General features: G+C 38.8%; 1 protein-coding gene across 1 annotated transcript; it reads right to left on the bottom strand.

Annotated features, from left to right (window-relative positions):
- Positions 1-605: 605 nt before the first annotated feature.
- Positions 606-27214, bottom strand: LOC139478671 (ubiquitin-protein ligase E3C-like). Its single transcript, XM_071261236.1, has 24 exons — positions 27064-27214; positions 25947-26000; positions 24147-24221; positions 22837-22974; positions 21613-21722; positions 20499-20659; positions 19828-19981; positions 19199-19443; positions 18724-18851; positions 18424-18608; positions 17763-17849; positions 16473-16627; positions 15152-15372; positions 14551-14655; positions 14226-14310; positions 13960-14054; positions 12542-12683; positions 12066-12310; positions 11277-11401; positions 10646-10736; positions 9760-9858; positions 9337-9493; positions 8127-8257; positions 606-7231 (listed from the first exon to the last, which is right to left on the bottom strand). The coding sequence occupies exons 1-24, from the start codon at positions 27127-27129 to the stop codon at positions 7061-7063; spliced, it is 3225 nt and encodes a 1074-aa protein (XP_071117337.1). The 5' UTR covers positions 27130-27214; the 3' UTR covers positions 606-7060.
- Positions 27215-27266: the final 52 nt, after the last annotated feature.

Raw genomic sequence — 27266 nt, forward strand, 5'->3', positions numbered from 1 at the left:
AGATATATCCATTGATATATTCTGTATATGGCAATTAGTACTGTCAACTTATTTTGTTCAGTAATATTAATGTACATTTTACCCTGCATTTTAAGTTTTCAATGATTATTTATCAGATGGATGACATTTCGCTCTTTTCTCAATAATTGTTATTTTATCATGTGCATACAAAAGACAGTATTTTGTTTGAAAGAAATGGTTTTGAAGTTTTCCCTCACAAAGACTTTTTAAAGAGCCATTGTAGATACATGTACTTACAAGCTTTATTTTTGACCATATGTTACTTTTTACGTTTGATGAATAAATTTAGTTTTAAAATAAAACTGTTCCGAGTCATGAATAGAAAATGAAACCTGCTATTTATGCCTTCAGTACACATGCAAGTGTGTTTGTTTCATGAACATAAATTCAGACTTGAAAAATGACTTTAAAACATGGATAGGCATATCTTGTGCCATACACTCTCGTAAGAGTCTTTTCACAACATGTAACAGTCTCCCTGTTCCATTCTACCACAGAATTGTACAGGGAAGAACTATCAGTGGCCTGGCTTGAAAGACAAAGAAAAGACCTGTTTAGTGTTTGTAGTAGGTTTATTTGGTGTTTGGTATTCATCACAGCAAATACAATAAACATTAATCTCCCAGTCAATCATCATTCACATCTTCCAATACACCGACTGGCAGTGAAGAAACACATTCATCAGACAAAATAGTGTACAAGCAGAGTTAGCTTCATAACCAACCTAATGGAACTGATACAGCATATAGTTCAGCAGAGTTAGTGGGTGTTTTATGTTGCTTGAAGCGTATTCCAACAGCCACAGCAAACCAAGATTAAGCTCCATGAAACTGTGCGTAGCCCATGTGGTGCATGAAACCCGGGGGGTCTGCGGCATGGCAAGCAGTGGGTGGGGAAGGGGTAAGATATTACACCTGTTTAACCAGTACTGCAGAAAATCATGATGTTTGGTTTGGTTTGTTTGTTGTTTAACGCCGCACTCAGCAATATTCCAACTATATGATGGCAGTCTGTAAATAAACGAGTCTGGACCAGACAATCCAGTGATTGACATCATGAGCATCGGTCCACGCAATTGGGATACAATGACATGCATCAACCAAGCCAGCGAGCCTGACCACCCGATTCCGTCAGTCGCCTCTTACGACAAGCATAGTCGCCTTTTAGGGCCCCGGATCTTCACGGGTCAAAATGGACACTAAGAATAAGATTTACTTATCGTAGAGGATGCCAACCCTCTTAACTGGTATTCTGGATGCAGTATGCAGGATACCATGCAATGTTGATCTGGTATGCAGATGCCAATATTTTAATGCTGAAATATATTATTTGCGTCTTATTTCTTGCAAAGAGTGACAAATCAACAGTCTTTAACCCTAAGATTATAAGTACACATGACCATGCATTCTATGTGAAAATCCCAGTCTAATATAACAATACCCACAGTATACTGATAAGACTTAAGAATTCTTAAGTTGCATGCCAAATCGTATTGTACCCACGTGGGGAAGGGGACCTGGCCTGCATGATCAATAAATACTTTTAACCATAAAGCTAAGTAAGTAATCCACATTAATGTTTCTAGCTCCAGCTAAATAGCTATTGATAGGCTAAACAATGTCTGCTTGGATACATAGAAACTTGATTCCTATCATAATTGTCCAATAGACTCCAGCTACATATTGTTAACAGTTAATATTCACATGCAAAATAAACACAGATCATGGTTCCTGTATGTGGAAAGAGTGAATGTGCCCAGTGAATTATTAATATTATTCTGTCATATACTCTAATAAAGTGTGGAACTTTCAAGAAATTTATTATAATGCTGTTTTAACTGATGGAATGTATGGTATTGCTAGCTTATTCCAAGTTGATCTACGTACCATCAATAATAGTAATAGCAGGGTGTTAATAATGAGGAATTTGTATTTAACTACTCTGTGAATGCCATTCAGAAGATAGCAACGAGGTAATTGGTGACATGGCATTGCAAGGTTTTATATGACAACTGAACAAAAAACATATGGGGAATGCTTCAAACATTATTGGTCCTATGCCTTGGCTACAAGTACTATTCACAAGGGTAGTGTTGTTCTTCACATACACATACGGGATCTAAAGGACCTCAAACAATATCTCATTTACATTCTGGTTGTCAGTTTGGATAGAGGGGTAAGAGAGACCAAGTGAAACTAACTGCAGATGTTCCCCAAAACACAAGCGAGCCCTGATGCTGACAAATCAAGCAGCACAACTGGATTGTGGTACCCAAGGGACACAACTCTGCAGAACAAACTACAGTGCATGATACAAAGAAGGAAGATACGTGCGTTTGTGAGTGAGAGTGGGAATCAGGGTCAACACTATTTATAACAATATATTAGTCCTATCATGGTGGTCCATTTTAGTGCTCATACAGGTCATTTGGTCGCTTTGACACACCAATGATGAAAACAGCCTAACCTGATATCAATGTGACACAACTAGTACACCAGACTTTGTCCCTTTGGACCACTAGGCAACTCAAGTTCCCATAAGGAATATTGTTAAGTAATCATGAAAACTTTCAAAGATATCACTACCTTCCACTATTTGAAATAACTTGTTGGACAATATTTTTGGTTTTCTTAGCAACATTTAAGACCATTTTAAAGTAGGATGAGGACATTGCAGGACAGCATTATGATGATTAATATGGCACTGGCAACTAAGAGAGCTGTTAGACTAAGGGAGGTAACTGTTAATGTTACAGCTATTTTAGCCCATACTTACTAGGTCAGGATGAGACCATACCAGTGGACCTCCATGTCAAGCAAGGGGAACTGTCAACTCTTATGTTGAATCCATACAAGGCGCATTAGGAGTAGTGGTATGCAATGATAACTGACAACAAAAGCAGGACTTTTGACTGGATCAAAGACGGAGAGAGCTACAATTGTTGCAGATAGAGTGAGCCATTCTGTCATTTAGAATAAAGGTAATAGCCTTGACATAATGAAGTGGGGACAACAAGATGCATATTCTTTGTACTAAATTCCTTAATGGAAGCAAAATATATCAGACTTTTCTTACCAGAACATGTTGATATTCTAGCATGATCACAATGGAATATGTTCTGTCCAGAACAGACACAAACTTGTTGATAAACGAACCCGAACATGTGCGAAGTGAGTGAGAACTTACGGATACACCTTCTGATACACCTAACCAAACTTGTTCCAACTGTGTGGGTCTATATGTGTTCACTGATCCAAGTTAACCTTCCCTGGCACTGTATGGCCATATGCTAGAGCTTTGCCGTCTCAGTCACTAACTCCCAGACAATCACACAGAGAAAAAGAGGGCCAGAAGAAGGCGAAACAAGCCAACAGCTGAAAATCTGAAAACATGTCTCTAAAGTGATCACTAAATTGCTACTCTTTCCAGAGTGAGTGAATTTTCCTCTATGCTGCATTAACCTTTATGCAGCCACATACATTCATGGACAGGTCAATAATGATATGGTGTTGATTAACAAGTGCAGATAGTCATCAATAACATGCACAGTTGGCACCAATGGTGCTTCTCCCCAACCAGAAATGTCTACAGGAACTGTATGGACCGCTGACTCAGTAAGTCATTGATGCAGGAACTTGTGGTGACCTAGTGTAGATGTGAATACACGTTTTGTAACTTATGGTTTAGGTAGAGTAGTAAATGAAATATCACTGTGACATATCACTGTGACATATTCTGTCTTATCACTGGGGCCCGGATGACAACTGTCTGGCTCTTGACATTTGTACATACAACCATGGCTTCCATTCAAATAACATTAAGGCAATCACTGGACTCTATGGTATTGAAATCATTTTACAATAACCTTAAGTACAAAATAAGAGTCATGTTAAATAACATGTTAGTATGTCATCTTTCATTAGCTTTGCCAATCAATGTAAAACATTGTTTCAGTTATGGGTGTTAAAATGCAAGGCTTCAACTCAACTTTCTCAATAACTGATGACCTTTGCACAAAGTGTTCATCATTTATTCTACCATGAATTTGGAAAATACTCGATTTTGAATGGTCGATCAGAGGTTTCAAATCACAATGACACCCTCTGATTGAAACAGCCAATTTGATGTCTGCATCACCATGGAAGCAGATATTTTTAGAATAGTACTGCTTTTACAGTTACTTTTTACTCGATTATTTATAGGCTGCAGTCATATGGCTGTAATATTGCTGACTATGGTATAAAATAACTAATTAGAAGGTAAAGGTTATGTGTTTTCAGTGTAGGGATAGGTTACCTGTAGATATAACTGCGCTAAATTTAACATTTGAAACCTCATGCTGTACATTCATTTCCACGTTCAATTTAGCGAGGTTACATCTCTAGGTAACCTCTCTTGTAAGTAAACATACTCAACTTCAGTGTTTGAAATAATTCTGAAACTCAACAAGACAGTCGGGCAGGGGGCTTATAAGTGTTGCCTGCCCATCTCCACAGTGACCTGCTCTCATTCAGACATTATAAATACTGAAATATCGCGAAAAATAAGAGACAAATTATGTCTTGTTTCAGTTAAAGTAATGCAAACAACTACTTCAGTATCTACAAAGAGTTATAATAAAACTGAATACGTAATCTTATAATTATCTGCTAAACAGTCGGACAGGTGGAGGAAAATGTTACTAGCCACGGGCAGGGGGGCAGACAGTTATTTTTATCACTGCTCAACATACAGGAAATCCTACTTCACATTTCTGTTCAAGGAGAAGCACGATTGATATTGAGGTGGAAATGTTGACAATGTAAGTGGACAAGTGATATCAAACAGTTCAAGACATGATAATTTACTTTAAGCATGTTCAGGCCTTATGTTTTTATTAGTTGGTTTACAACAATTTCGGCATAAAATCAATGTAGGTGGTAAAAAAAAATCCTTCCAAATTAATACAGCCACTATTGCTTGAAAAACAAACAAGAGTTAACGTATTCGACTCAAAATTAGAATTAGGGGGCTCTTATTAGAATATTATTTTGGTAAAAAAAAAAAAACAGAGTTATAAAATAGTAAATTTCATGGTTTATGCTGACAGCCTGAAATGCTTATATACGACATATATTTTTCCAGAATTTAATTGCCCTTGATTAAGGGTGCATATAACACACAAGTGCGTATTATACACAAATAAATAAGCCTTGTGTACATTAATCGATGGGAAGGGGTGCTAATTGGGATTGTTCACTAGGCAATATATTAACAAATATCGCCGTGGGCGCTTATTACGTCGAATATACGGTAATATGGCAAGATACTGAAATATAATTAATCAAGACTTTTGGGTTAGAACATAGATTTTTAGACATTTTATTCAACATTTGTATGAACAGAGGTGATAAAATATTGCGTTTTTTTTTTCATTTTACCTAATCACTAGTAGTAAAACAAAGTGGGCCTGAAATGTTTTGGGTGAAAAGTAATTTGTTTTTCTTGTCGGTCGGTCTTGTAAACCAACTAAAAAAGATATAAGGCCTAAATATATATACAATATTCAGCATCATTCGGGTTGTGCTATGCATATGCAAATATTACAAATATACAGTTCCAACTGGACTACAGATACTAGCTTCATTCAGATATACGCTCATATGTGACTTTATTACAGAACAATTTGATTACTTGAACTATGTAAATAGACCATAAGTCAAAATAATAACAAACACTTTATTTATAAGTTATCTCTAACATGTATAAATACAAATTAAGAAATATTCACAGACATACTACCCTTCATAAAGATCTTATCTTTCTTAAAAAGAAATTATGACCATAACATCGTTTTCTTTGGTATGTACATAATAATCAACAGACGAGAGCTTCAGTCTGGTCTCAGTACTTAATCTTCAGTTTACAAATGTTTTGTGACAAGTCTCTGAATAATGGCTGATATCCTATAGTACTCAGAAGCTGAGCGAGTGAGTGAGTTTGGTTTTACGCCGCTTTTAGCAATATTCCAGCAATATCACGGCGGGGGACACCACAAATGAGCTTCACACAATGTACCCATGTCGGTATTCGAACCCAGGTCTTCGGCGTGACGAGCGAACGCTTTAACCACTAGGCTACCTGACCGCCCCCAGAAGCTGACATCAGTTTAATTTAATTTCTGCAAGGGTCAAAGACCTGGACATTGTGAGACATTGTGAGAATTAACCAATTAATAAAATATTTGTTATCTTATGTGCTTGTTCAAACCAGATTTGAAATTCACAAATATTGAATTGTGAAAACAGCTGAGTACATAATTTATAAAAACAATCTCAAAATTAATAATATATAAAAAAAATAATCTGTTTTCTGACAACATTTCAGTATTAGTGTTCTTCAAAAGATTTTGATTCATAATTCTTTTTTGATTTATGTATCTTGCTTCAAGAAACATTCACACATAACAGCTGTACATCCCTATCTTGTGAGAACTACCTCAGCCTTGTTCCAAAAAAGAAAGGGAGATGAATGCAGCGGGCATGTCTTCGACAAGCGACTGCTGAAAGAACAAGCTCTAACCCACATCTAGCAATCACAACCCAAATGAACCAGTCCAGCTAGTTTCAGGGTCTTAGCCTTGATTGGTAGATGATGGGGAACAAGTATTACAATCTGGTCATCATCTTGAGACAATGATGTGCTAGGTGAAACACAGTCTATCTACAGCATACATATATTAGTTCACACAATCAATGCTGTGTAATTACCCACTGAAATGTGGCCCTACTGTGTGCTATGTGATATGTCCAAGTTTAAAAACTATGCTCCAAGCACCAGTATAACATGTCTGCATCGGAATCTCCATACAGACACAACCCACACACCCATGGGCCTCGTATCTGTACACTATATCACAAGTCTCCAGAGTACAATTGCAATCCATTCAGTGTGTGAGCCAGTTTGTTAAAATCACTTCATCCAGGGTCTGTTCCAATGGCATTCATCATTTGAGCTCAAATTGGAGTTCATATTATGATACGATTCTGTGGACCAATCACTAGCTGAGTTCGAATCCTGAGTCGGACTCCACAGCGTACAGTAGCTTTGTCCTAAGCATCCCCTCTTCCTCCACCTCCGGCAGTTTGAGCAGGTTCATGCAGGTGCTTGCTGTCGGCAGTCGTTCTGGATCCTTTCCCGCGTTGTGAATACAGAAGGCTGGGTACAAGTCCTACAATACATTAAACAGATTTGACCATGAACACATCATAACATATGTGTGAGTCTTTAAAAGTATTCCTTGTTATTATATGGTATTTATAGTTCAGGACAGTGGTTTTATGAACAAATATGGGTTCATCTCAGCAACAGTAGGATCACATACAGACAGACTGTAAGATCTTGAAATGTTGTTGGCGGTATGTACTAAAAGTTCTTTAGCGGTAGGCTGTTAATTTAATTAAGCAGGGTTGGTAACTCTGCATTGCTCATAAACACATGTGCTCTTCAATATTGGATGTCGCACAATGTTCATTCGCTGAAGATGTATGTAGCATTGCACGAGCATATAAAACGGCATGTAGAATACAAAAATTTACAAATACTACTTCATAACACTGTAATGCAAGGATATTTCTAACCTACATTTATCAATGGTGTTTAAAGACTGGTAAATCATCAGTTTAAGACCTTTCCTAATTGTTCATACCTTATACAACAGCATGCGACTTTAGCATGATTAGGGAGTGATTCAAAATGGACTATGTGTGAGCGAGTGAGTGAATTGGGTTTAACACTGATGTGAACAGTATTCTAGTTATATCACAGCGCGTCAGCCTGATGTGGGAAGAAAGCCCAGAGTGATGCAGGTCACAGATGAAATCCACAAGCATGGGTATAGTGCTGACAAACCTAAAAACATAATCGGGGCAAACTGAGATTCGATCATATGCCCAAGGGACACAACCATGCACAGCAAACTGCAGTGACTGAGACGACTTGGCCACCTGTGTCCCCACTAACACAGTTCAGTCTCATTACTTAATGAAGAACAATCACATGTCTACCCTTTGACACCTAATATTTCAGCTGATCCCGGGGATGAGTCTCCTCAACAATCTGCCTACCTTGAAACCCAGCAGCGGAGGCCGAGAACAGCTAGTGACAAACTTCAGGAGTTGTCGTTTCTGCTGATCAGTGAAGGTTGCCACAGCATTCCAGAACATCTTGATGACATTGTGGTCTTCAGTGTAACCACCTGGAACAGAGCAACACTACCTGAACAAATCTTTCACTCTTCGTGGTTTACAATACATGCTGGTTGCTGTTTCGGTCAAATCAACATTTAAACACAACTTAAATGATAGATGTATATGTGATTGAACAGTTCCCTTGTTATGATCCTATTTCAGAATGATGACATCAGTAGTTGGGCAATGTTATATTTTTACCATGCTTATAACTGATCAGGGACATATGAACTATATGAATGCATATCCATGAAATCAATGACATCATCAAATGATCAAATGTCAGACAACTTGCAAAGTCAGCCATGGGACCAGAAAACCAATGACCAATAGTCTGATGATTGTTGTAATGACAGGATGAGAAGCTAAGCTATGCAAATATGAATCCAAATTTGAGCTACCCCTAGGTAGGGCTGTATATCTAGATAGTAAGATACGATACACAGTATGATGCATGGAAACTTGATACTTGATATGCTAAGGAAACATTTTCATTATGGAAGGAAAGGACAGTTGATAATTGCCCAACTTATACATATTTTGTAGATTTGAGCTAATAAATAATACACTGGCTTGAGATCTCATACAAGCAGTAAATACCACTTTACAGTTTATATTCCTCCTATTCTACCTGTCACCCTTACCTATACTTGGATTGCCTTGTTTTGAGACTGGAAATACCGATACAAACATTAGCTGACTTGTTACACCCCAACATTAAGGTTGAGCAAGGGTATTGTTTGTTTGTTGTTTATCGCAGTTCTAAGCAATATTCCAGCTATAAAATTCAGTCTGTAAACAATCGAGTCTGGACCAGACAATCCAGTGATTGACATCATGAGCATGGATCTAAGTAACTGGGATACGATGATATGCATCAACCAAGTCAGTGAGTCTGACCAGTCGATACTGTTAGACGCCTATAACAACAAGCATGGGTTGCTGATGACCAATTGTAATCTTGATCTTCATAGGGGAGTAAGAGGTTGGGGTGGTTGGAAGCAAGGGTATTAGATGCCTATTTTGCATAAACATTATGGAAACCCTACTAAAGATTCTATGTGTAATTCACTACAATGCGTCCTACCGGAGTAGTTGGTGTGGCGCCGAAGGTCATCAATGTCTATGGGGACGGTTGCCCCGGAGATCAGGACCTGCAACTCCGTGGGATCAAACATCTGAAGCCACTCAATGGAGATGACATCAGCCATTCCTTGTCGAAATGCAGTACAGTGGGTGCGGATCTGCGGGCAGGACAAAATGATTACTTAAACTTTCAAAGTTAACTTCTTATCCATTTTGATAATACTTACCTACTGAAGTATGAACAATATCTCTATATGTGATCCAATGCAACTGCTCTTAATGCCTACAAAGGTAAACGTTGTGATTTTGATCAGATGAATTTTCTTGTATTTCAATATGACAATAGGTCAATAGAATATTTTGTATTATTATCAGTATGATCGGGATCACTGTACTTGTCTATGACAGATCCCATGACGTGTACCTGTTTATTGATCTTGTAGTCCGCCATGAGGTGTATATACTCGATCCTGTTGTTGGCTGTCACAGCAATGTTCTTCCCACCAGCTTTCAACTCTTCCAACTGCGTTGAGAAGAAAGTGACACACTATAAACCTTGCCTGACTGTAATATGATGATCAATGCAAACTCTCACCATTTAATTAACAAACGGCTAATAAACTAACCAGTTACAAATGTGTTAGATATATGCTTTGCTGAGGTAACTCAGACCAAAACACAGCATAGGTGAAGTGAAATTGGGTTTAATGTCACGTCCAAGATTATTGTACTTATATAGCGACATGCATGCCTTCATTTGTGCGTGTGGCTGCTTGTATTAGACCGGACTGATGCCGATTTATAGTGCTAGCCCACTGAGATACCATGAAACAGTTTAACATGAATACCCCACTCAGACACAGTATACTGACTCCGAGCTGACCAGTCCTTGTTTTAGCCCCTTAATGCAGAGTGCCAGACAGGGTAACAACAAGTACCATCTTCTAACGTCTTTTGGTATGACGCGGCCGGGGATCTATCCCCGGAGCTTCTGCTCTCTGGGAGAACACTGTATAGACAGGCTATATAATCTAGCATATGATTTTTAAGGTTTCTGCAGATGGGGGTCACATTATAGACACTGATATACAGTATTTGAAACAAAGAACTGAATCTAAAAAATTGCTTTGATCAAGATGATCAAGTTTAGGTTCTCAGAATGCATACAAAGCAGATTCAGAATATTCTTTTGAAAGTCAGATTATTTCTGTTGTTATCACTGGTTGTATTGGTTTGTAAACTCGTCTGTAACTCACTGCTCACATTAGCAACTGGCACTATGCAATGCTGTCATATTGATAAAAACTCACCACAGTCTCTCCAAATTCACTGTTTACTACTGTAAAGTCCAGACCCAGATCAGACACATCCCCATCATATGTCTTTAAGAATAAAAGGTTCCTACAAATCATGAAAAAAAGTAAATTAGTAAAATCTAAATATTTTTTACATTTGTATACACCCACATATTAACACACAAACAAGTGAAAGTAATATGCAAGAAATACATCACCCATCGCAGACGTAATTAAGTGTGGTAGGAGAAGCTAACCACCAATTTAAACAAAAGGCTGGAGAGCCAAGGGAAGACACATCCTTTCTGGTCGGCGACAAGCGGTATATTATTTGATGTGATGTCACATCTGGTCACACGACAGTGGCAATGGCCCTACAAAAAGCGGGACTTGAGATGGAAACATCCTTTTCTCTTTCACCCAGGACCATTGCTAGGCGCTGTCTCTTCTAGTCGTAAGGTAAGCAGTAAATGCATTGAGGATTAATGCAGGATAAGTAAAAAATTTGATTAATGACTTAATATTAATTACAGAAATAAAGTTGTTATTCAGAAACACTTATAAGGGCAGACTGTGGTCGGCGGATCTGTAAACCGAGGGAAAAAATGTAAGACCTAAAAACTGGTGATATATCCGAAGAACTCACTTGTACATGACAGGATCCATAGACTGCAGATGATGGATGTCAAGATTGGCACTATGTCGACTCAACATCTTTGCCAGAAAGAAGCTGGCAAAAGGAAGCTCCACCAGCATGTTTTCATAGATCGCCTGACAAGGAGAGAGGCACACATAAGCAATAGGAGTAACAAAGGCACAATTCCAAATAACAAGCAACAACTGTAGGCATGTAGCAGTGAACCCTGCAGAGTTCCCAGGGCCAGCAATCATAGGTTGAGTTAGCCGCAGTTCGAGAAGGCAGATACTGGACCATGGTGATAATACAGATTCATTATATAAATACAGGGTAGAGATAATGGAGTTTCACTACCATGCATGATGGCTAAGGGACACAACTCTGGATATTATCATGCTATATATACGACTGGGCCAACTGGGCCCCTATAGATATGGTGCTATTTAGGATTACTCTAGCAAGCAACATGATGGGAGAGTGAATACAAGTGTTTTAGAAGGAAGTCGGCAACAGTCCAGCTGTATCACAGCACCATGAACATGATCTGGTCTGGTCAACGCAAACCTGTGGTTCACACCATGAGAAATGGTCCATGTCATCAACATCATACTACACAGTAGAAGTTAGAGAACACCCAAATTTCCTATGACGTGAGTGATTATCTCTAGTCATACTAAAACCAGGGTGTTATTTAATTATTTTTATATATGATGAAAGCAACATGAACGCAGCAATCAGGACAATTTCACACGAACAGGACCTAACAAGATCTTTAAGTTGATCGAGCAGTTGTCCTACCTTGCCAAGCATGCGACCGAGGAAGAAGTAGTGTTTGGTGTAGTCCTCCACAAGCACCTGCGCCTGTGGGTTGGGGTACAGCAGTCTGTCCACTGTATACTTGAAGAAGCCTCTGTTAGGATCAAAGCCAGTCTTGAGAAGTTCGGACAGGAATTCTCGAAAGATACCACCACCGTCGATGCCAGCCTCGTCCAGACCTGCTGCGTTTATAAGCTGTATCCTCATCTTCAGTTTCATGTTGGGCTCTTAATGGAAGTAGAAATAGAGACATGATAAACACTGACTTAACTGACACATGCTTTTCACTTGCAAAAACACACAAACATGATGTGGACACTTGTAAATTTCAAAGCAAAGATCATGAAACACATACTATCAAAGATAATAGTATTAATAGTCATACAACTTGTAACTTGATGGATGTAGCTGATCAAAAGTTTAATATACATTTATCTAAATGAAATATGATCGCTTACCATTTTCTGGAGAAAGTTTGTCAAAAGCATCCTCGTATATGTAGTTTCTCCTGATCATGACATTGATTGACGGCCCCATCATGAAGTTGGACATATCACCCTGAGATTCCTCCTTGTCAGCATTTATCAAGCGCTGCAGGATCTGTTGAGAAGCACCATCATGTATAGGATCAACATGTTATAGTGAGTGAGTGAGTAAGTGACTAAGGTTTTACGCCACTTTTAGCAATATTCCAGCAATATCACAGCGGAGAACACCAGAAATGGCTTCACATATTGTACCCATGTCAGGAATCGAAACCGCGTCTTCGGCGTGACAAGCTAATGCTTTAACCACTAGGCTACCCGACCGCCCCTCAACATGTTATAGAGCATATATTATAGAATGTTGTGTTATGTTATAGAGTGTTACACATGTATAATACATAGCAACCTGACCTGAGTGTCTTCTGAGATCTATGGCAGAAAGATTAGTCATTTGATTGTGATGTCATGGTAACAGGTGATGTAATGCAACCTAATTGTAGCCCCAAAGTGATATCTCCTGTGTAAGCCAGTTCTGGATGATAAATAGAGAATCTCACCCGAGTGCCTTTTGATATCAAATATATCAACACGAGTTGATAAAAGTGGAAAAATTCCGAGGCTTGCCAAGGATTTTTGCCACTTTTATCAACGAGTGTTGATATATTTGATATCAAAAGACACGAGGGTGAGATTTTATTTATCATCCAACATCATTCTTCCAACTTTTTCAATTTGTAGACAGTAATGAACAGTGTCTTCAGTGTAAAAAGTACTGCTATCAGCTTCAGTAGCAGAGCCATTAGTGATGTCATTTGATTGTGACATCATGGTAACCACTGACGTCACAATGGTCTGCAAAGCATTGTGATGTAATTTCATTGCAGCGATATCTACAGTGTAGATATCGCTTGATCTAATCCAAGCGATATCTCCTGTGGGAGCCAGTTTTGGATGATAAATATCTAATCCAAAATGACCTCATTGACTGAGTAAAAAAAAAAGTAACATAAAAAAAATCATTCTACTGCCAAACAATGAGGCCTACCAAGAGGCTGACACTGGACCTAAAGTCTGTCACAAATGTCACGGCCACATTTTCAAATCATTAGCTCTGGGTAATCCAACCCATACAGTGTTGGATCAAGCTAATACCATGGGGGCCTTATACACTGTTATCATTGAATTATATTACTAGTAATTGTACATGAAGATTTTCTAAAATATATCTTGAGAATGCAAAATTGAATTGCTCTCGAATTCAGTTGGTCCAATTACCCTCACAGTTATCCATTACCAAAACATGTCTAATTTCAGCAACACCAACCAAATGAAAATAGAATTTCTTGCAAGTTGGATAACATGGAATACTTTGACGTTTGACAAGGGCTCACTTTAACTCTGTCGAAGAAGGACACAACGAATGGCAGCTCAGTAAGAATGACTAGATTCCTCACATCCCGATTGGCCAATGGTGGTCCATCATCTTCTGCAAGTAGTGAATGACAGAAATAATAAAACGGTAACTGGTAATTATGTACTTAAAATAGCAGGTATTCTATGTTAGATATGGTCAACAAGCTTTAAGTCAAAATTAATATTCTCGAAATGGTTTGAAATGTCTTTTTCTCCCATTTATTGAACTTCCAAAACAACTTACCAAAGTTGGTCTTTGTGAGAGTCCTGAGAACACCAAATGGCCTCCTCACAAACACAGCATTCTGGGCCCGATAAATCTGCGAGGGCTGAAAACAGATTATCACAGCCTAAGTATTTCTTATTTCTTATTGTAGAACCAATACATTCCTCACAAGAATTCAGTTTTGTATTAGATTTATTTTGTATAGCTTTTTACACGATTATTTAAAAAAATTCACGAAAGGTTTATGATACATACCAGTTCTCATACTAGAATCATTCTATTATGAAGTTTTAAATTAACTGAATTATTATCATCAAGTGCTCATAAACTTCTCTGTTTTTACCTTGTCTGCATTAATCTGTATGTGGTCTGCCAACCAATGACCAAATGAACAATATGGCCTCCTGGAATTCCTGGTATGTAACTGGCGAACTAAATTGGAAATAACCTACAACAAAATAAAGTTAATCTTGAAAAGATTTATTAACAAAGATTAATATCTCAAAGGACATTTTTACTGATGATGCCGCCAGAAACTGATCGAATGCAACATATAACTCTAATCATTTTACACCAAATTCTAATTTAGCTTAGCATAAACATTGAGTGTTTGTTAGTTGTTTAACGCCACTCTCAGATATGATGGTGGTCTGTAAATAATCGAGTCTGGACCAGACCGCACTGATCGATATCATGAGCATCAATCCACCTAATTGAGATACGATGACATGCATCAACCAAGTGGCCTCTCATGACAAGCGTAGTCACCTTTTATGGCAAGCATGGGGTGCTGTAGACCTATTCTAACCCGGAACTTCATAGGTATAGAGTGCATAATGAGATATATGAAGATATCGAATCACAAAAGTGACTCATCACTGTAGATATGGTCACTATTTCCCTTATCCTGTTCTTGTTTACGGGAGGGACTCATTTATCATCACCTTAAACAGGTACGCCCACTGGCGTGTCTCCTCTTCCTCCTCCTCTCCCACCATCTCCCTGTTCCTGATCCCCGTCTTCTGTAATGCTAGTCGGTAATCATCATTCACAGCTCGCTTGGCGTCCGGGTGGGCCAGTTCAATGATGCCGAGACAGGCATCTCTCAGTGCTCGACTCATCGGAACCAGCTCATCTATTCTAAATGGCATACTTGTGCTTTGCTCTGGAGAGAAAACCGTGTCACTCATGAACAAACAGGAAATAATACTTGCATCATGACTTGGATGACAGACACTTTGCTTCTTGTTTTCATGAAATAGAAACCACATATAAAACAAGGTAACTATCAAATCTAATGTAACAAGTAAAGAAAATATGGGTCTTCGTTTTGTTCACTTGATTAGAAACTTTCATGTCAGTGTTTGTCTATTGTTACTGCTGAAATTTAGACATGTTAGAGCTGTATGATGACGGACAGAAGTTTGAGTGACATGTGATGGGATTAGTATCCTTGGAAGTGTATCTACATCTCTGTTTAATGTGAGTGAGTGAGTTGTGTTTAACTCCCGCTTTTAACAGTATTCCAGTTATATCACAGCGTGCCAGCTTAATGTGGGAGGAAAACCCGAAGTGATGCAGGTCTTAGATGTTTACCACTTGGGTGAAACCCACGAGCACGGGTATGGTGCTGACAAGCCTAGAAACATAATCGGGGCAAAAACCAAGATTCAAACCCACAATCATAGGTTTCTGGCATGCCCAAGGGATGCAACTCTGCACAGTGAATTGAGCCACCTGTGGCCCCCTGTTTAATGTGGGAAGATGAGGTGAGGTGAAATCGGGTGCAATGTTGTGTTCAAGACTGTTGCACTTATATAGTGACATGCATGCATGTGTGTGTAATTGGCTGCTTGTGTGCTAGCCAACTGAGATACATGCCGCAGTTTAATATGAATACCCTATTTAGACACAATATACTGACTACGATCCGACCAGTCCTTGTTTTAGCCCTTTATTGCTGAGGGTCGGGCAGGATAACAACAAGTACTATTTTGTAACGTCTTTTGGTATGAGGCAGCAGGGGATCGACCCCCAACCTTCAGCTCTCCGGGCAGACGCTCTATCACTAGACCACGGAGGCGGTCTAATGTGGGAAGAATGCCCAAAGTGACACAGGTTGAAGATGATTACCACTTTGGAGAAATCCACAAGGAAAGGTATTGGGCTGAAGGCCAAGGATTAAATTCAAGGTAAATCTGGTATTTTGAACCAGCCATTCCTCAGATACCCTTCAAAGATGTTAAAATGTAAAGCATGGTTTACCTTGATTATCACCATAGAAGTCCGCATCGTGTAGCGTCAGGAGAGAGTGACTGAACATGGAGCAGAATACAGACAGGAGCGGCACAATACGGTTCACATCCGTCTTCAACATCGGTAAACCTCGAGCTAACATCAGAATCAAGGAGGTGCTTGAACTGCAACCAAAACATATTTTGTTAACCATCGAAGATTTGATACAAGATGTTACATGTGCATGAATTATTGATTATGTTGTGATGATGGTTGTTTATATGCTGTAAATAATTTAGAACGTGTGACACTATAATAAACTGCTTCAGACAGACAACAAGACACCTTGCACTACAATATTATATAGAAAACGAAACAAGTATTACCAATTTTATGACACTAGTGAATTGTTCTGGTATCTGACTGACTGACTGACTGAGTATGGTTTTATGCCGCTTTTAGCAATATTCCAGCAATATCACGGCAGGGGACACCAGAAATGGGCTTCACACATTGTACCCATGTGGGGAATCAACCCGGGTCTTCGGCGTGACGAGCGAACGCTTTAACCACTAGGCTACCCCACTGCCCCTGTTATGGTATCTGACGAGTTTCATAAAATTGGTATTACACAAGAGAGAGTTTTGCATGTTTAGTATTTTATTTATTACTTTCATATTAAACTGTCGTGTGTAAATGGGCGGCAGACCCAGCATAATCCAGTTTAAATATTACAGAATAATACTTCAAACACATTAATAGCTGAAACATAATTATTTAATACCAAACAATTGCCTACCTTTGAATTCAGTGTTCCGTTCCACAAAGCCATCGTTGCACTCAGGTGATCGTAACACCTATATTTTAACATAGACATTCGACTGTCGTTGCGCTACGATCACTTTCATGAACGGGGCCCTTAATCACAATACCCTGTGACGTAATTTGTGAAATTTTGTTGCAAGATACACCGGCGAAACAATGGCATGTGACGTCAGCATAGTAACAGGGTTGCTGGTGTCATCAAGTGAACATAAGCTCCTCTCAGTGATCAATCATCTCTAAACATAATGTCATTGAACGAGTCCAGCGATGTTGAGAGTTTTCAATATTTGTTAGTGAATCTAATTCCCACAGTACACAAGCACGCGCCTTGGTATGAAACACTGTAATACCAGCTTATTGTCATTAAACAGTGGTATCTTCAACAGGCGAGTAACAAAGCAAGATACCAGACACAGGTGTGTTCCTTCACTCTCTGTTTACAATCAAACAGGTACATGCTAGAATGATGACAGTCAGGTGGCAGTCTGTACTCACCCAGTGACAGTCGGTGTGGACACTGAGGCACACGTGTACCAGAGGTTGCGTATCACTTTAGTGTTGAATGCCAGACTGTACAGTAACCTACAAGATAAAAGCAGTGGCAAATGAATATTTGACAAATAACCAAACAAACTGATTGATGTCAGTTTAAATATGTATAACTATGTACCTATGTCCATACAGTACATGTGTAATGATCTGCAGATGTAGTGTTGTACAGTAATCAAAACAGTCAAAGGGCATTGAGGGCGATACTCTAATATGTTCACAATTGAAAAACAACAACAAGCAGTTAGTCAAATTAGATATAACTAAGATAATGATAGGTTACTCCCAAGGTAACACTATTAATATGGTTAAGTGAAGATGAGCTAATTTGGCCCCACGGGTGTCATGCATAATGAGTCAATGATCAAGGGGAGATAATCTGGGTAATCTGAACCCAGTTGATAAAAAAATGTATTAAAAAAATTCATTAACTCAATCTGTGCACATGTAGTGAGTTACACCTTCAAACAGAAAGGAGTAATGAGAATTAAGATCTTTAATGTCAAAGAGGAAAATACAACCTCACATAAAACATGCATAATTGCCATGGAGGACATAGTCCTACTGGTCAAGGGGAGATAATCTGTGATGACTACAGTTGCCATACCTCAGCCTGTGTACTGACAGCCTCTGCTGAGACAGTAGTGTGTGGCAGATGACAGACACGGCCTCCAGCAGCTGGCTATCAGAGTTCCGCTGAAGACAGTTGAACATACAATGAAGGTGCCCGGGAGAGTCTAGCAATCGGATACATTCCTCGCGAAGGTCAGACAGACTGGCAAATCCATAGTCCTGAAACCAACAACAAATCATCCAGGTTCATGTCACAAAATTAAAATTAAAATAAAGTTCTTGAAGCTTTCATCACAAACTGAGCGTAAACCAAGTGTGTCAGCAACATTCCTACCTCATCAACTGCCATATCTTCCTCCTCTGAGTCGTCATCCATGTCAATATTTTTAGGTTTGGGAAGCTGCGGCAGTAAGTGCTGGAGCAGCTGCATGTAAGCATAGCTGTTTGCAGATGTCAGGTCACCTATGCGATCAGAAACAATAAAACATTTCAAACATCAACTCGATTTGACTTCATTCAAAAGTTTCATTCCCCTAAAAATATTTAAGTAAATTTGACAAATTTGAACTTACAACATCATGATTATCATAATTATCTGCACATTAACAATTCAACAAACAAATGAAAATAACCCCCAAAAAACAAACATTTATTCATCACTTAACAAAGTTAAAAAATTTGAATAATTATGCCATTTCTTTCCAGAAAGTCTATTCCCCTAAAGAGTTTATATCCTGATTACCAGAATTTCATGACATTACACTTTACCAACATAGCATTCAGTGTAGAAAGTCCCAGACATGACTTACCGATATACTTGTCTGCCAGAGTGAGAACTGCCGCAAGGAGCCAGGGACTTGGCTTCAGCTCTGGCTCCAGATGCCGTCGTTTGCTGGAACCGTTCTGGGACGTATGAGAGATCAGGCCTTGGATCAACTCCACGAACGGGAACGGGTATTTCCCATATGCCATTGCTGGTAGGAGGAACTGACTGATTTGATCCGTGTACCTCGGACACAGGAAGATGCGACATACACACTGCAGGACATAGTGGCTGAAGGAAAGAAAAGTGGCGACAAATATAACAGGATTCAAAATTACAAATTCCATCTTTAATTTGTGTGTGAATGATTTTACTTATATGTTTGACATTACTAAAATGCTGTCACAACTAGTCAGTAGAGTATATATTTACTTGTTACGATATCCTTTCACTATGATTCCTACACCAAGCTTCAAACTAGAATAATTGCCTACATTTTTAAACCTGATGACAAATCTTTCTCTCCTGTGACGTATTTGTAAACTCCATTATCAGTATCAGAATGTGGTTCAAATGACAGGTGTTAATGCTATGACCTTTGGTTGTCATATCGTCTAATGATTTATTATTCTCATATGTTGGCTGGTGTGATCTGAATCTGACATAAACTGTTACCTAAACGTCTTGTCAGTTGCTGATGCAGCAAAGCTTAATGGATTCATGATGAGTTCAAAGATGCTGGAGGCTGCTGGGGTTGGAGGGATGGTAGTCTTTTCAATACTAGAGGGAACTTTCTCTGTCAGCAATGTGTACATACACTCAAAATAACCTGCAAACACAATGTGGCAATATCTAAATATCATTCATACTGTCATCCATAAAAGTATGTGACAAACAAACAACAACAATTCTCCATACCTTGTCACTTCCAAAATTACAAAGTTGTACTTATGAAATATAAAAAGAAAAAATATTATCTTCCCACAACAGTTGTCATCAGTGCCTCAGTTCACATAAAAAGTGTACTCCCAGGACCCTGTTCCAAAAAGAAAACATAGCACTACGACTGTCGTAAGTCTATGTTAAAGTATAGGATTTACAATCACCAAAGCACTACGATCGCTTTGTGGAACAGGACCCAGGAATGAAAAGAACTCTTCATGGTAATAGCTGATGTACATCATTCACTAGATTAGGAGTTTGAAATAAAGGGGGGGCTTGCTGCTTGCTTTTAAATGTATTGAACCCCTTAACCTATATTTCTTTACATTAGGACTCCTCGACTTTGATGCCTAATTCCGAACACTGAGATTGCATTCTAGATGGAATGAGTTTCCAAGTCTAACCTCTCTGAACTAGATAGCTGAGTATCTGGCGTGTCAGCTGTGCCTCCGTCTGACCTGAGAGTCCCTTTATACACACAAATGTCTTGGATGAGGTAAACAATTCTAACATTCTCATTGGCACAGCAACGGGAGATGAAGTAGAGGCAATGCTATTCAGGTATCTGCAAAGAAAAAGATGATGATATATATCAGGCAGTTTAAGATCATGTGACACATATTATCCAGTGGTTCAACTGTCTATAATTCCAGGGACAGTCGGGTAGCCTAGTGGTTAAAGCGTTAGCTTGTCACGCCAAAGGCCTGGGTTCGATTCTCCACATGGGTACAATGTGTGAAGCCCATTTCTGGTGTCCCCTGCCGTGATATTGTTAGAATATTGCTACAAGCAACGTAATACCACACTCACTCAAGCTATAATTTCCATGTTCTGTTTGATGAGGACTTACATTCAAGCCTCAATCCAAATCACATTAACTTGCAACCATGCAATTAGCAGATTAGTAACCCTATGCATTGACTCCACCTATATATTTTCAGGCTTTCACCATATTTGTAATGTTCAGCTTCCTTTTGGAATAAACCCTCATTAAAACAATAATTTTGAGTATATTTCACTGGATTGTTCACCAAGTTTAGTAGTACTAGCAGAAAACACAGTTTTTAACACAGATGATGAAATGTGATATTGCACCCAATAACTGTGGTTCAGATATCAGCATGGATATACAACTGCTGTTTTAGTTAGTATGGTTTTACGTTGCTTTTAGCAATATTCCAGCAATATCATGGAATGGGACACCAGAAATGGGCTTCACACATTGTATCCATGTGGGGAATTGACCCTGTCTTCAGCGTGTCAAGCGAACACCTAACCACTAGCCCACCCCACTGCAACTCCTATTGTGTCAGCCTGGGAGAGTGAGTCTTATGACGCTTTTACCAATACTCAAACAATAACACTCCAGGGGACACCAGAAATGGGCCCATGTGGGGAATGAAACTGGGCCTTCGGCGTGACGAGCGAACGCTTTAACCATATAGCTACCCCACTGCCCTTTTAGCCTGGGTGTATTTGCTGACCTAAACATAATGAGTGGGGATATTGCTACACTACCTTACACACAGCACAAGAAGATGTTTGAGCTGCTGCAAATTCTTATTGGAGTGAGCCAAGGTCTGAAGATAGGCCTCCTTCTGCTTGATGATCTGCTGGCACACTGACACCTGTAACCATGACAACAGTTATGTGTGGAGTCTCAAATAACATACAAGCTAGGATAGGGAACAATTTCTCTGTGGATATCCATGCAATTTGGATTCTCTCTACCACATCTTCAGGTGTCATTATCTACTTGCTACGGGCAACAGGTAGGGATGTCATCGTATACATCATATGTTGATACTATATTGACACAAATCTATTAATAACGATAACTTAATTAATAATTCACTTCCACAGAAATGTTTACATGTATTAAGATTACCATGCATAAGATGGATCAGCCTAGTTCATATTTAGCATTAAATTTGCAGGTCTACATAGGTAATTTGTATCAATACACATACAGAATAATTAATCTTATTATTGTTCCAGATACAGATACATTGTGATACTTCTTAGTCCATATATTGATGCTAAAACTTTCAATCAATGACACCCCTAGCCACAGGTGGTGGTGAAATGGGGTTTAACGTTGTGTCCAAGATTATTGCACCTATATAGCGACGTGCATGTACGTGTGTGTGTGCATGTGTGCGTGCGTGCGTGTGTGCGTGCGTGCGTGTGTGCGTGCGTGCGTGTGGCTGCTTGTACTAGTCCCGACTGATGCCGATTTATAGTGCTAGCCCACTGAGATACCATGCCGCAGTTTAACATGAATACCCCACTCAGACACAGTATACTGACCAGTCCTTGTTTTAGCCCCTTAATGCCGAGCGCCAGACAGGGTAACAACAAGTACCATCTTTTAACGTCTTTTGGAATGACGCGGCCGGGGATCGAACCCCGGACCTTCCGCTCTCCGGGCGGACGCTCTACCACAAGACCACGGAGGCAGTCCCTAGCCACAGGGTTAATGAATACTGCAGGTCATCTCTGACAGTTTTGAAACGGTAATGAAAGATATTGTGAAGTACAAAGTGTTCCTGTCTACTTGACTCAACAACAAATTATAATTAATCTCCGAAAAAGAAATGTCTATGTCAACGTTATCAATATGGTAAAAGTCAGTCAACATGTGTTCACACATAAACATATCAAATGATGTGCACTGCTGTGAACAGCTGCAAACTTGCTGAAACAACATAAACCCATCCTCCATGCTCACTGCCTCCTCACCAGCCTCTGTCCATCTCTGCCTGGTCTACAGAAGAACGCCAGTCTCTGTGTGAGTGTGATGATAACTGGGATATCCACAACATTGTCCTTGCTGACTGGCTGTAACTTCTGGTCAAAATCGGCACGCAAGGTTTCACTCTGCACACATGGAAAATGGATAAGTTACATGACAGTCCATACCATAAGCATGTTGAAATCTTTTGAATATCTGAGTTACATAAACAAAACACAATCAATAATATTCTTAGAGCAGAAACAAAATGTTTTATTATGCAGGGGAGTATCATTCATGTGGGCATGCAGGGGTAGATTTAACAACAAATTTGTAAGTAGCCGGCTGGGCTTGCTCCTAATAAAAGTGACTGGCCCTTCTCCAAACTAAATGGTCTACAACAAAATCGTGGAGGCCGCTAAGTGAATGAACCTGTGGTTGCGTAGCTGTAAGCAAGGATTATATCCTACCTAAATATTATTCCAGGGGAAGTTTTACTCTAGATAATAGCAAAAATGGATAGTGAGTGCCTGAGTATGGTTTTATGCCATTTTTAGCAATATTCCAGCAATACTAAAATGGATAGAATTATCATTAAACCGCACGCATGCTATCAGAAATCAGCGGGCCACTGTAACTTAATAGTGCCCTCATATTGTTTGATGACGGGCCATTATCGGCACGTTGTTAGGTGACGTCATAGGATAGGGATAGGTGACGTCATCTGGTTTGTTCTATGACGCTTCCATACTTGTAAAAGTGGGTCAGTGACATTCGTGTTGATTGCAGTAAATGTTTCAAAACCGATATTGTTGTTTCTTTTTATTTGATAACATCCATTTTAGCTATAATAACGGTATTGCTGTTTAATAACGGTATTGCACTTTTTCAGGGCATTATCATTTGCAGAAGCCCTTGGTCTTTTCAACTGCCCTCCTTCGTCGGGCAGTTAATGTAAGACCTCAGGCTTCAGCAAATGATAATGCACTGAAAAACAGCGTTACCCTTATAGTATAGTATAGGATAGGATTAAACACACTAGTACTGGTATGGGTTCAATTCACTAGGGAGAATCATCCTGACACTAGAGAATTTCATCCCTGGGATAAAAAATACGGTAGGATAATATTCACTCTTACATAGCCATCTAGCAAGGATCTGAAAATTGTAGAATTCTTCACCACTAAAACATGGTTTCCTACACTCTGAGAGTGGACTATTCTACTTGGCTTTCATTTGCCTCATTTCACAGGTAAAGATTTCAGTATCTTTCCATTTGAGACAAAGCTTATCTTCATCAACAATGATTAATACTTACCAGTTTCTTCCTGGATGTAAATCCTCGAAAGAATGCTTGTATTTTACATGCACTCAGATTTCTCTGTCGATTTCCCTACAAATACAAGCCAAAAGAACCCTCAACATATGATAAAGTGGACTATTCTACTCCACAACATGATGAATGAGTCAAAGGGTAAAAAAGTTAAACATGTTACAGGGTAATATGTTACTATAATCATGGCAGAATAATTATTAGGCAAAGCTGCTGCTAGATGACGCATGGAAGAGTCAGGTTCACTAGAACCTTCAAAGAGATCACGATCCCCGTTCCTGGAATATCAGGACCTTCTTGGTCAACCAAGGGTGTAGTGGACCTAGCACAACTCTCTGACAATAAACTATATATCATTCATTTGGCATCGTGCCAAATTAGTTTCAAATTACCTTATCTTTATATAGTTACTAGCAAGTCCCCTTTTCCTCGATCTAAAGATTCCATTTGGATTAATGTTAAAAATGTTAATGTTTCCCAAGACAACACCTCGACCTATCCCTCTGTTCATTGATTACCGCACTCTTCCTTCCTAATGCGATCCTCAATCTAACATTAAGTTCATCGGTCAGACACGAAATAGAAAGGAAAACAGGTATTATGGCATTGGTCAAAGTTAATTATCTACATTCTGACCATATACTTTATCTCCTTAACATTTTTCTGACCATGCAAGTAATTATTCCCCTCTCCCAAAAATTTGAATTTCTCATGATATACTCTCACTGGTCTTGATACAAGATTCAATCATCCTTCCTATTTCCATTTAATAATTTACCCAACCACTTTGTAAGATTTCATAAAATGTTCATATTAGAACTCTAATCCAAAATACCCTGGTAACAGTACAACCAACAAGGTGATCAGCATTTGAGATAAGTGTATACTTGTAAACATGGTAAAGCTGTGGCTGGTAATATATCAGTGGCCAAGCAGAAAAAATTTGTTTGTTTCACATCCCACCTGTCTGGGGTTTTTTATTCACCAAATGTCGTGAAATGCTGAATATATTAATTGTCACCCCAATTATCATGTTTGTCACAACAGGTACTTAACCATATTCACTGTATCAGTGCTTTGCTCCAAAAAGTGACCCTTTACCAATTTGCAGACCAATCTGCAAGTAATGTATCTGTATCTTTTTGTGCATATTACTTTTTAAAAAAAAGGTAAACACAGCAGTGTAGAAGGGGTATATGATTGCAGAGAAACTGCGAAACTTGTATTCTAAAAAATGATTTAGTCTCATTGACGTTTGAACTGAGTTTGTTTTCTACTGCTTGATCTCTGACAACATATTCAACTTGGTTATTGCGGTAATATTTGTTGGCAAGATTAACAGACCTTTGCTGCAGGACTGTTATTAACATGATCATGTACTACTGAAGACCTATAAATCTACTTGACCAGTTAGTGAGTTAAGATCTGCGCGCCTTCCCGCCCTAGCTAAGTAACAGTGATGTCACATTAATAAAGGATAGCGGTACACTTCAACATGTTGAATTAGCATGATCTTTAGGAGAGCAGAACAAGAATGTAAAATAAGCTGTATGTGAACACGGTAAAGATTAATTTCATTTTTTCTTAGCAATTCCGGATATTTATGAAAAACATAGGACATGAAAAAACAATCATTTATCAATCTCATGGCAAATCTGAACTTGCAATCTTTATAAGTTATATAAATATGAATACATTTAACATCCATTTAGTCTTCCATAGGTCAACAATGATAAAACTAATTGGATTATACTTTCTACCACTGTACCAGCACAAGATAATTACCTCTCTCTTTTGCCTTTCTTCTTGTGCTCTCTTCAGCAGTGATTCTTTCTGTTCCTACAACATGTAAAATGGCAAAGTTCTTCATGACTTTGATCAGGACATCATCCAAATACTTAACAATGACAGTATCAGAATGACTTGAATGTTTATCATGCTTATGGGGTAAGTGACATTTGGAAATGATGGGCTTGGTTTCAGGAATATGTTCATGTAGGTAGTCTGAATGTAGAAGGCCATATTTGCTTTACTCAAGCTGAAGCACTGAATGAGGGAGTTGGGTTTTATGCCGGTTATAGCAATATTCCAGCAATACCATGGCGGGGACACTAGATAGGGGCTACACACACTGTACCAATGTGTCGAATCGAAACAAGGTCTTTGGCATGGCAAGTGAACACTTTGCCCACCACCCCTGAAGAACTGAGACAAGACAACAAAAGGTCCCAATTTTTGATTGCCATACTAAAATTGATAATGACCATGATGGCAACAAACAAATCAAACATAGGCTAAGATGTCTAATCACAGACTCAATGATATCAATTATTATGCAGAATACATATTATGAAACATGGAGATTACAGTAAACAGAGAATATTGATTCCAAGCAACCTTTGCTTGTCATAAGAGATAACTAAATGGAGTGGGCAGTTAGGCTCGTCAAACAAACAAATAACAAACAGTGATGTACACACTGACATTGACACTGACACAAATTCCATCATTATAATCCACAGTGCATCACTGTTGAAATATCGGTTATAATTTGAATTTTAGAAAGAGCTAACAACATATCTGTAATTAAATTGGGCCTAATTAATGTGTAAGCTTTTGACCCAGTAGGATTACAATCAAAATTACTGAATTGGGCCTAGATTACAATTTTGGATTAGACTACAAAATGATGGGTCATTATGATCAACTACGCAGAAATACCAAGTCGCAATAATTATTCGTGTAGAGTCTTCAAACGAACAATAGAAATATATGAGGTGGGCCGCCTTCGTCTCCATGTTAAAAAAACTATAATTGTCTCAATGTTTAGACTGAAAACCAAAACAGCTGATTGAAGATTAGTTTCGCTTGACCAAAAGAAGTAATCGCCAGATCATAATACCTTTTTACTTGCACCCCTCAAGGACTGAACGGGCTTTCTTCTGAAATCTCCTTCAAAACTGTACATTTTGTGGATTAATGTGATCTCAGTACTTTCCAATATCTAAATATTTTCTAGAATCTTTGTTGAATGACAAATCAACTCTCCTCTCTTCTGTTTAACCGGAAACTAATGTACGAAGGCGTCTAGTATAAACATTATGA

Source organism: Haliotis cracherodii, unplaced genomic scaffold, assembly GCF_022045235.1.
Source record: "Haliotis cracherodii isolate W230 unplaced genomic scaffold, xgHalCrac1.p SCAF_4, whole genome shotgun sequence".
NCBI classification, from domain to species: domain Eukaryota; kingdom Metazoa; phylum Mollusca; class Gastropoda; order Lepetellida; family Haliotidae; genus Haliotis; species Haliotis cracherodii.